The 12,162-nt window shown below is 38.3% G+C and overlaps 1 protein-coding gene across 14 annotated transcripts in view; it reads right to left on the bottom strand.

The window, feature by feature from the left end:
• The window catches only part of LOC102302891 (immunoglobulin lambda-1 light chain), a 62,035-nt gene that overhangs the window by 28,989 nt on the left and 20,884 nt on the right, over positions 1–12,162 (bottom strand). For 2 of the 14 annotated variants that reach the window (XM_042227923.1, XM_042227922.1), the window contains exons 2-3: positions 10,005–10,330; positions 748–781 (exon numbers count right to left, since the gene is read on the bottom strand). The exons of 4 other annotated variants lie outside the window; for them this stretch is intronic. In XM_042227923.1, the coding sequence (XP_042083857.1) occupies positions 748–781; positions 10,005–10,330 (360 nt within the window). Of the gene's footprint in view, positions 1–747; positions 782–3,870; positions 4,194–4,289; positions 4,404–8,475; positions 8,521–10,004; positions 10,331–10,413; positions 10,542–12,162 lie in introns of those variants that run through there. 8 more of the 14 variants (XM_042227927.1, XM_042227930.1, XM_042227916.1 and 5 more) reach the window with 7 other exon arrangements.

Below are 12,162 nucleotides of genomic sequence, written 5' to 3'. Positions count from 1 at the left end.
GGAGCTCAGCACTGGACGGAGGGAAGACTGTCAGGACAGGAGGAGGGAGGCTGGAGCCTGAAAATACATGAAGGACAAACAAAAAAAGAGAAATGAAAGGAAAGAAGGAAATTGGACATGAAGTCATAAAACCAGAAGAAATCAAGAAGAGTCAATATGGAATAAACATAACATTTGTTATGAAGTTAGAAGAAAACAAAACTAATGTAAAATACTAAAATATATGGATCCAACATATTGTTTGAATTTCTTTTTATATTTTTACCAAATAAAATATGATTAATTACTGTTTGACTTTCCATGTAAGATATATTTGATTTAATTCTACACATTTCTGCATAACATGTCAGCTAATGTGGGTAATTTTCTTTCACGTCAAAGAAAAGTGTATGGCCAGGCTCTAATCACTTCAAAGTAATTTTGAACTTTAGTAACACTGTTAACAACTATTGAAGAAAGAGAAAACGGGCCTATGTATGTTTTTGAAATTCCAACCTAAACATAAATTAAAAGCAAGAACGGAAAAACAACATATTTCACACCATTTTCATTGAACTGGTTTGACACCATTTCACATTTTTTTAAACACGTAATTCATGTCTCCTGTATATGAGACAACCTGAAACTATTTCAGATTGTACAAAATCGTAAAAAATTATGCAGGACAAGAAAAATATTGAACTAAGTAGTCATCAGCAGATTTTTGCAAAATCTCTCTTGTTTTATGATCAGTTTAAAAGTACTTACTTGTCACAATCAGCTTGGTGCCTTGTCCGAATACCACAGTGATTCAGTTTGTATACATGGCTGTACAAAAACCTCCTGACTGTCACTGATGAGGGGAGAGGAACTGAAACATCCTGCTGAGACTAACTTTCACTGTCAACATCTCATTCACTTCATCTGTTTGTGTTTTATAATTGTGTCTCTCTCTGTGTAGTCATGTTTATTCCTTCATGTCACTTGTTTTGTGCAAGATTTAATAAAGTCCTCATTATTGGCCAGCATTAATCAGAGCTGTACTGTCTCTCAATAACATTTTGGCCACAGTCTGCTTCTCTATGAACCAGCTTTCTTGGGAGAGTCTTCCCATGTCTAACAGGAACTCACTGCAGAGTCTCCTGTCTCTGCATGATTGATAATAGACTTGAAATCAGTGTTTGGTCAGGATTTAGATATTAATCTGTCTGAGGAGAATCCTGCTGAAAATGCAGTTGACCTGTAAGAATGATGAAATCTCAGAACTGAGAACTGGTTATTTGGGTCAACACTTTTGCTGAATCCCCACCTCTCAGAAGATAAAAACAGATTAAATAATTTTATTTATGTTTTTTGTCTTGGCTATAAAATGAGGTAGACATGTTCTAACATGTAGGATCCACCATGTTAGAGCAGATAAAAGAGAGCAAATGGTCGCATAGTGTTTGACAATCATATCTTACAAAGAAATCAAAAGTTGTCCTAACATTTCTTCATTTCCATTTTTATAAATGTGTTTCTGATTAATCCAAATTAAGTTTCTTTAAATTTTCTCAATCTAGAAGCTCTAATCAGAGTTTAGTGTAGCCTTAATTTTAATAGCTACATCTTATTAACCTTCTTATTAAGTATTAGGTGTTAAACAAAGTGTAACAGTGATCAAATTTGAGTAATCTAAATACTATTACATTTACTCTAGCTATTTTTAATAATGAAGGTTTAAAATAATTTTTTAAAAATTAGAGAGCCGTTGTTTAATAACGGGTTATTTGAAGGTTATATGTCCATTCCATTCTGAGCGCACACTGACAACATGCTGGTGACAAAACAAAAACAATGCTGAGGAAATTTTTTCCCACAATGTAAATAACTGATATAGAATCATCAGCAGAGTCATCCCATGTCTGACAGTAATGCACTGCTCCTGTTTCTGTCCGCTTGATATTTTAGTGATAATCAATAATTCATTAGGATGTAGAGTTGAATCTGTCTGCATCTTGTTTCAAAGCTGTGTGAGCTCTCAGAATACTGAAATCTTAAAGCATACCGAGGAAGCCCTCCAGGAACTTGTTTATAGCAGCTAACAGAATTCCTATCATCTCTCTCAATGTTGCAGTTGACAACAGCTTGTTGACCTGAAGAAACTGTGTGGACAGCAGCCATCTGGGCCAACGCTATCACTGCATCAACATCTGCCAGTCACTTTCTTAATTCCTCATCCTCTTCTGTAGAGCTAGCTAGATTCTGTAGTACCTGAAGCTGAAGACACCTGCACTCCTTCCAGCCTACTTTGACTCTCGAGCATAAATGCTATAAATGAACCAAATGCAACAATTCTGTTTTGAAAAAGTTAGGAGTAGAAAGTAGATATATTTGTGTTAAAAAGTACAGCTCTGGGGATAGAGGTTCGAAAGCCAAGTAAGCTGCCATAATGACTTTGACAAATGCTGCAGCTCGTCTTCTGACCCGAACCAATAGACGTGAACACATTTCTCCGGTGCTTGCCTATCTTCACCGGCTCGATGTTCACTTCAAACTTGATTTTAAAATTTTATTGTTGACTTGCAAAGCCCTGAATTGACAGGCTCCGGGGTATTTGTCTGACCTCTTACAGCCTTGTGTGCCCTCTAGATCTTGTCGATCAAATAATCTTTTGCTTTTAAACATACCAAGGTCGAGGCTGGTTCACAGAGGTGATCAAGCGTTTGGGGTTGTAACGCCTAAACTGTGATATAATCTACACAGTTTAGGCGTGTAGATTATATCTACACCCCTGGTTTTAGATGTGTCCATGATCCAATACAGCTGATTCAAATTGCTAAATGACCTCCTCAGCATGTCTTGAAGTTCTCCAGAGGGCTGGTAATGAACTAATCATTTGATTCTGGTGTGTTGACCCAGGGTGATATCTAAAACCTGCAGGACACCGGCCCTCGAGGCCTGGAGTTGCCTACCCTTGATCTACCCTTACACATCAGACAGGCTCCTGCTGTCAATCCTTTTAAATCTCATCTTAAAACACTTTTGTATTTATTGGCTTTTAATACATTAAGATATTTGACATTTGTTTGGTATTAATAATAAAGTAATATTATAGGTTATTTGGTACTAATTGTTTTGTATTTTTATACAGCACTTTGGTCAACATTGCTGTTGTAATTAAATGTGCTATATGAATAAAAAAAAGAAAGAAACTAATGTTTAGACCATCTAATATAATTCAACCATTTCTCTGTGTTGCAGCTGAGAACACCTCCTTTACCTAGAGTGGACAGCAGGTATCTGAATAAACACTAACACTGCATTAGCATCTGCCAGCAAACACATAAAGAACATGTGTGAAATGTCTTTCTCCAAAACGATGGGCTATGAAACAGATGAGAAGAACGTCTTACACTTTAGAGAAGTGATGAGAGAGCAGACAGTCCCCAGCATGTTGTCAGTGTGAGGTGTAAACATCCTTTAATATTCAGCTGAGGTGTGAAAAGAATTGTAGTGAGCAATTAAATTTGATCTGTTGCTTGCTTGCAACAGATCAAATTTAATTTTGCTGTTATTTAAAAACACGTACATCATTGTGTACATATATGTGACAACTTGTGTTGTTGGTGCTCGTCATATTCTTTGATATTTTATATACTTTCAGTGATGATTGCTTAAATGTATCAAAAAGAGTAATTCTGTGTTTATAAAAACACACTCTAGAGTTGGTGGGTTTTCATTGATGAACATTAAAATAAATAAAAAATAACAATAAACACACTATTTGAAGGTGGTGGGTTTACACTGAGTTTGTTGAATGGGTGTTTTGTCAGCATGTGAAAAAAAGAGCATCAAAAAGCAGAAGTATCAGTGGGGAGGTTTTTGTCACAGTTTAAATCACTGTGATACGTACTCTCTCACAGAGCTGTCCCATGTCTGACAGTAATAGACTGCAGAGTCTCCCTCCTCCACATTTTTGATGATCAAACGATAATCTGATGTTGACTGATGAGTGGATGTGAATTTTGGTGAGGAGAACCCAGAACCATAGCTTGGACCACTATTGCTATAATAAAAATAGAGCACATACTGAGGAACTCCTCCTGGAATCTGTTTATACCAACGAGCAGCATCTGTAACAGTCCCCAGGTTACAGTCCATGGTGGCTGTCTCTCCTTTGCTCACTGATAACACAGGAGGTTTCTGTGTCACCACTGTCACCCCGCTCACACCTGCAAACAACAACAAGACACGGAGTCAAGACAAACACACTGACATATGAATCCAACAAATAACCACTAATCTGAAGCATAAATAAGATTCCATACTTGCTAGAACAGTGATGAGAGCACAGAGAGTCACCAGCATGTTGTCAGTGTGCGCTCAGAATGGACTTGTAACCTGGAAAGAAATTTCAACGCTTCTTTAGGATGAGGAGATGAGGTGTAAACCATTTAATATAACACGGAATCTCGAAGAGACCGATAGGAGGAGGAGCTTTAGTTTGTGCTCCTCCTCCTGCATAGTTTGTGATACTTTTAGGTAAATTATCTTCAGTGGAGGGTAATTCTGTTTTTGTTTTTATAATTATTGGTGATAGTGATGTCTCCCTCCTCTCCCTTAAAATTGTGGTCCTGATGTTTATTGTAATAAATTTCTTCCTTCTCCAGTCCTTCAGATGCAGTATTGGTGCTATAAAGTGCTGTCTTATGTACACTGGCCTCAGGATAAATGTGTCAATGGAAAAAACCTCCCCAAGCTCATCACATAGAAACTTAGAACACAGAAGTTCTGATCCACTCCTCAGGCTGGAATATTGCAGGAAAACATGTATCACAGTTTTACAAGCACCACAAAAAGGACAGCTCTCCCCATGGTCCCTTTGAGTTTAGCTGGGTGAAAAAAGATATTTATAGGTGAATAGATGAATAGTTTTCAGCTATAATACTAGGACTGACTGAGTTATGTTAGCTAAAACATTTTAGGTGTAGACAACTGTAATCATTTTTGTATTTCAATGTTTTGTGTCACACTGAATGACTGAAAATATTAAATCTTAAGATTTCACAAAAGCTGTAGTGTCACTCATTCAAGTTTTTTGTTTGTTTGTTTGTTTTGTCACAGTCCTCCCATTTAATCCCAACGCAACAATTGTTGCCGGTGTTAATAATGTCACTCAGTGTTTGAGAGTACACTGCTGAGTCTCCTGCTTGTAACTGTTAATCAGTGTCTGATGATGTAATGTTGAATCAGTCTGAGGAGAATCCTGTTCCAAAGTAAAGTGAATTGTCCTCATGGAAAGATTCTCTACATACTGACCGAGGAGAATCCAGAGCCAAAGTCTGGAGAACGCCAGTCATGATGAAAACTCGGTACAAAAAGCTTTTTGATCTGGGGAACAAAAATATTGTCAATTTGAGATGTTAACACCCATCTCTTTCTAGCTGAAATGTGAACAGGACTTGATTGAGAAGCGAAGAGATACTGAAATTTATGACAACATGAGGTAGAACGAGTCTCAGCAAATTCATTAGAACAGTTTACGTTTAAATGCAAATGTGTTTGAGGTCTTCACTCACCCCCATTCTGTTAATGTCGGGGCTGGGGGGCTGGGAGGAGGTGCTGGCCGTCAGATTGGGTTCTGGGATGTGGGGCCTCCCTGCTACTGCAGACAAGGAGGCGGTCTGCTTGCCTCTACCCCACAGAGAAGGGTTACATCTCCTGGGTCTAGGTACGGTTTGCCCCTCTGGGGGCAGGGGTACCTGGACCTGGGATATAGAGTATGTTTGGGGAGTGTGAATGTGTGTACAGTGTCTGTTTGTGTCTGTCTCCACGTCAGGTGAGTGCTGAGTATTTATTTGTGTATATGGGGGTGGGAATGCACGTTTGTGTCTGCGTGCGCCTGTTCGACTCTACCTCTCTTGGAACATCTCAGGCTCTCCGAGGTATGGAGGCCTATCTCCCCTCACCACACTCCCTGCCGGTGGCTGATGTCCTCAGACGTTGGTGTGTTGGTGGTTCTTGGTGTCTGGGGCTGGGCGCTCATGTATGTACCGACTCACTCCTGGTGGCCGATTGGTGGGGCCTGGCGCCTGTGGTCCGGCAGGGCCCCTTCCGGGGGTGGGGTGCCCTCAGGCCTCTGGCCTCTGGGCCTGAGGCTCGGTCCTCTCTGGCACAGTTGGCTTTGGTGGTCCTCCTTGGGTCCTCGTACTCTGGGGCCTCTGGACGTCTGGGGCCTGGATCTCCTCCATACGTGCTTCATGCCCTGGGGGACGGGTCTATGGCTCCCCACACTCCTTAGCAGATCGTTACATGGAGAAACCTTTTGAATACAAGCATGCTGATCCAAACATGCTGATCCAAAGCAACACAAAAATAATGCCCTCAGATTTGCAGACTTGTCATAAAGAGAGGAGTAGTTATGTGCACACAGGTGTACACACGGGTGTTCACAGACACAAACTACATCTTTCTTGGCTGCTACCTCAAAGCACATTGTGCGCTGTTGATCTTGCGTGCTGCACAATAACATGTAATACTTAGTATGTAGTGTTATCTACTGTTAGCTAGTTTATTGTGATGGTGTTGTATTTATTATGTTGCTCTTTTTTTGTTTGTTTTCTCTTCTGTTTTTTTTTATCTCCATACAGGTGATCCAGGTGTTTTGTTTGTTTTTCTTTTTTTCTTCCCCCCTTTCTCACCATCTCTTCTCCCCTCTATTTTTCTTTGTCTCTCTTTCTTTCATTCTTTCTCCCTGTCCTATCCCCCAGTCATGTCTGTCCTGTCTGTAACAAACGAAAATCAAATAAAATAAATACATAATTATAATAAAAGTCAATCAAATGGACCAATATGGCAAGGCCATGATGATCCAATTGGTAAAGTAAATCCGCTTGGCATCTTTCTTGGCCTTCAGACAACAATTCTGATGGCTAAAGATCCAAACGGGACAGGCAAAAAAAATAAAAATAAATACAAATGTCCTTATCCTCAAACATCACACATTTCTTATATTTATTGCTGCTGGATGTATGTTTATTACTTTTAGATAATTTTTAGTTATATACAGTAAGAATAAGATGATTCATATTTTTAAGCTTTTTTTTCAATTAAAAGAACAAATAACACAGTATTCGAAAGTGGTGGAGTGTCAGTGTGTCTTTGTTGGAGGAGTCTTTTATCAGGATGTGAAAGAGCATCAAAAAGCAGAAGTATCTGTGAGGAGGTTTTGTCACAGTGTAATATGTTGATACCCCACTGTCAGAGAGTCCCTGTCTACTAATCCGGTTGTTCAGTGATGACGCGACGAATCCTACTTCCGGGTCTAAAGTAGTCTGCGTTTAATATGGCTTTTGTGTTGTTAACATGTTTAATGTTATGTATTTTCTTCTATTTGATCTCAAAAAGCTCCTAAAACAGTCAGTGATCACTGTTGACCTCCCTCGGCTTTTATTACCGCTAATCATTTATTTAAGCTCAGTTTTTAAAACCTTAGGATGTAACTACAGCCCAGCCCATGCAGCAGTATATGAATGACTAACCTCGTATTGTGGATGGATTATCTCAGTTGTTCTCCTGGCTGAAGTTTGGTCCTTTTACAGCATCCTGCCATGCGATTACATTTGTTCCTGACCACCGAGAACACTCACGTTAACTTTTATCGAGTGGAAAAAAAGTTAGCTTGTTTATATTATGCTAACATAGCTGTGTCGCTAGCGGTCACGTAGCACATCATTATATACCAGCTAGCCAAACTTCAGTAACCCTACAAACGTCACTGCTGTTTAGTTTTCTGTCTTCATTTATGCTGGAAGTGATAACAGAGCTGTACGTTTTAATTTGTTTCCAAAACCCCGCAGTCAGGACATGCTATATTGTATTTAGATAGAAGCTAGCGAGCTAACTCCCTGCTAACTTCTAACTCCGTTAAATGTCATAAATTCCGTTTTCATGGATGCCTGGATGTTAAACTCAATTGTTACACCTGGTAGAGCAGAACGCTGATCATTTTATTAAAGATGAAAGACTTTAGACAGTTTTTCAACTCTCAGTAATGCCATAGTGATCGTTTGATATATGGACCTGGAGTTTAGACCCAGACACGGCTAGTGACGTCAGACTGAACAACCGGATAGACTGCAGAGTCTCCCTCCTCCACATTCTTGATAATCAAACGATAATCTGATGTTGACTGATGAGTGGATGTGAATTTTGGAGAGGAGAACCCAGAGCCATATGTTGGTGAACTCCAGCCATGATACATGCTCAGCACAAACTGAGGAGCTCCTCCTGAAATCTGTTTATGCCAGGCAGCAACATTATTTGTAACAGTCCCCAGGTTACAGTCCATGGTGGCTGTCTCTCCTTTCCTCACTGATAAAACAGGTTTCTGTGTCACCACCGTCACACCACTCACACCTGCAAACAACAAGAAGACATGGAGTCAAGAGAAACACACTGACATTTAAATCTAACATGAGATCCATTCTTCTTCGTATATTGTAGACTCTTTACATGTTAGAGCAGTGATGAGAGCACAGAGAGTCACCAGCATGTTGTCAGTGTGGGCTAAGAACTGAGTGGAGAGATGATGGTGGAAGAGCTATTTAATACAACTAACAGGAGGAGGAGCATTGGAGTTTTTTTCTTTTCCCCGTTTTATTGATATTATTATTATTGTTGTTGTTATTATTATTAATATTATTATTATTAAGTTTAGAATGCTGTGAAAATTATTTTCACAGCAGGTTATTCTCTGGCACCTCAACATTTGTAGTGACTTTGCACAACAGTGGGATCGTCTAAATAAATAACTAAATATCTGTAAATAAGATGGGCCTGTTCACAAATGTGATGTATGAAAAAAAAATTCTTTTTTAAACAGAAACAGTTTGCAGCTTGGAATTCCCACACTTTGAAAAGACATTAAGATTTAAAAGTTAAAATAAACTGTAAAAATAAAACTGATAAATATGTCAAAATTTTTTCACAGCATTTAAATTACATCATGTCAGCTGAAGGAGATGCTATCTTTTTGTAAGTGGCATTGTTACCAACAATCAGTTTAATCAAAATTAAAAAATTACTAAATAAAAAGTAATAAATAAATAAAAAAAAAAACAATTGTGATTGGTTTTATTTAAATTTGGTTATTTTAAATTAGATTGCAAATTTCCTCAACAAGTGATATTAAGTTTAAATTTCAGCTTCAGCGCTCTGTATGCCTGCTCTCTGTCCGTGAACATTTTGGGGACAGATTTCATTTGGTGCCATGCTACAACAGCCAGAAGCTCTGCAAGTTTGATTCGGTGGGGGGCACTGGATGCCCTTCCTGATCCCACCCCAAAGGGATTAATGTGATGTCTTAAGCGGTTAATGGAAATTCACTTGTTACAGCAGCACAAGGTTCAGAAAACAACAGAAAAATGAATATAGACTTTATTACTTTATTTAGACTTTCTTCACAATACATAAAGTTATGTTTGTCCAAAAATAAAACAGTTTGTGAATGACCAAATGACTGCAACTGAAACATTTTCAGTAAGCAGCAATTCACATCGTAGGATCAGTTTAGTTGACAGAAAGCTGAAAACATGAGGTTATGAATGAAAAACTAAGACCTGTAGTTGCATGCTGGGCAGGAAGAGAGGGAGGAGTTTAAAGGTGATGCTTCACTAAATGTGAAGATATTATTGACGCTTACAACCAACATTTTAAACCAGTGAGACTTGGCCTCTCCTACTTAATAATGAAATCTAGTGTTCATAGCATGTATTTGAGAATATACTTATGTTTCAATTATGGGAAAAATACATTTTAAAAATGATGTTCTTATGAGCGGATTCTTTTGTAATGAGCAAACAGCAAGAGAAGTAAAGAAGCAGATTTTAAAATGCTTAAAATGCTTTTTTTTTAAAAAAAACGCTATTTGAAGGTGGTGGGATTACACTGAGTTTGTTGGGTGTGTCTTTTATAAAAAAGACCATCAAAAAGCAGAAGTATCTGTGAGGAGGTTTTTGTCACAGTGTAAATCACTGTGATACTATGTGCTCATTAACAGAGGTGTCATATGTCTGACAGTAATAGACTGCAGAGTCTCCCTCCTCCACATTGCTGATGATCAAACGATAATCTGTTGTTGACTGATGAGTGGATGTGAATTTTGGAGAGGAGAACCCAGAGCCATAGGTTGGAGAACTCCAGTCATGACGAAACCTCAGCACATACTGAGGAACTCCTCCTGGAATCTGTTTGTACCAACGAGCAGCACTGTCAGTAACAGTCCCCAGGTTACAGTCCATGGTGGCTGTCTCTCCTTTCCTCACTGATAAAACAGGTTTCTGTGTCACCACCGTCACACCACTCACACCTGCAAACAACATGAAGACACAGAGTCAAGAGAAACACACTGACATTAGTATATATGTGTGGTATATAAGTCAAAGTCTTTACATGTTAGAGCAGTGATGAGAGCACAGAGAGTTGCCAGCATGATGTCGATGTGAACTAAGAACTGAAGAAAAGGTGCTGGAGGAGCCATTTAATACAACTAACAGGAGGAGGAGCTGTGTCTCCTCCTTTCACCCTATTACATCATCACAATATTTATTTTCTTCTACAACATGATGTATATTCCTTCATTTATCTGTACCTGAGCTGAGGTGACGCAAAAATTTCCCCGTTGTGGGATCAATAAAGTCTTATCTTATCTTATCTTATATATTTCAATTGAAACAGTAAAAAAGAATAATGGAGAAAAGTATACCAAGGCCTCCAGAAGCACAAAGGGAATAATACTGATATTAAAACAAAATGGGAAAAAGAACTAGACATACAAATATCAAAGGAGGATTGATCTGCTATGTGGGTGACACACAATGTGAAATAATTGAAGAGAATTTACTTCAAAAAAATCGAATTTGTGTTTTTGTTACACCTTAAAAGGAATGTATAAGTTACAAAGTCAAGAGACAGTCTGGTCACATAAATGCCACCCACTCACAAAACTTCTGGAAATGTAATAAAATCATAATATTTTGGAACAATACAAGTCTTACTCAAAGAAAGAAGCTATAGACTGTGAAATCTCTGTAGAGACCGTGGTGCTGTATTTTGGAGTAATTCAAGAGGCTGTTGTGATTAAAAAAAGATCAATACTGTACTCATGCTAAATATTGCTCATTGTTTGGTTACAAAAAATAAAATAAAAACTAAAACAAAGAACTGGAATATAAAGGGAAATCTTTATAAGAGGATGACCTTCTTGCAAAGGTCTAAAGAAGATGCCTTTTCACAAAAGTGGAAGAAATGGATTGCCTTCATGTGTCATGGTCCTGGGCCTTGTGCCCTGTGTTTTGTTTTCATTCAGTTATGTCCTTGTTAGATATCTATAGATAATATATTATATTAATGTGTCATTATTCAGATCAGATCAGAATCTTTATTGTCAAAGTCACAGGTACAACAAAATTAAAAATGGTCCCCGATCAGTGCATCATCCCTAACAATATCAAAATATAAATAAAACAATAAAATTCAATAAATAAAATAAATAGAATACTTAAAGTGCTTATAAGAAGCATCAGCAAACATTTACATACATTCCCACATACATGCTTCAGTCAGTGCATAGATTAATACAAGAGTGGCGTGATGGACATTTTTTTTGTAGCATTCAGATGTGTTATTGCAGTTGGATAAAAGCTGTGTTTCAGTCTATAAGTCCTTACACTGATTGCTCTGTACCGTCTGCCTGAGGGCAACAGTTCAAACAGGGAGTGGCCAGAATGTGGGGTATGTTTTATGATGTTTTGGGCTTTTTTAAGACAGCTGGTGTTGTGTAGATCTTCCAGTGTGGGGAGAGGGCAGCCAGTGATCTTTTGGGCGGTGTTAAAGATCCCTTGGAGTGCTTTCCTCTGAGTCACTGTGCAGCTATTAAAGTTAATGATGCCATGACAGTGGGAACATCTAAATAACTAACAGAATAAATAGCAGAAAATGAAGAATACAGTTTATAGATAACTAAAAAATAAAAATACTGTTTGTAAAAAAGCTACATCTGGAATGAGACAGACTTACAGTGGGGCAAAAAAGTATTTAGTCAGCCACCAATTGTGCAAGTTCCCCCACTTAAAATGATGACAGAGGTCAGTAATTTGCACCAGAGGTACACTTCAACTGTGAGAGACAGAATGTGAAAAA

The sequence above is a fragment of the Haplochromis burtoni genome, unplaced genomic scaffold (assembly GCF_018398535.1).
Source record: "Haplochromis burtoni strain Fernald_Lab_line unplaced genomic scaffold, NCSU_Asbu1 Contig_290, whole genome shotgun sequence".
Classification (NCBI taxonomy): domain Eukaryota; kingdom Metazoa; phylum Chordata; class Actinopteri; order Cichliformes; family Cichlidae; genus Haplochromis; species Haplochromis burtoni.
Note: the sequence above shows the minus strand (reverse complement) of the source record. Positions and strands in the feature narration are given on the sequence as shown.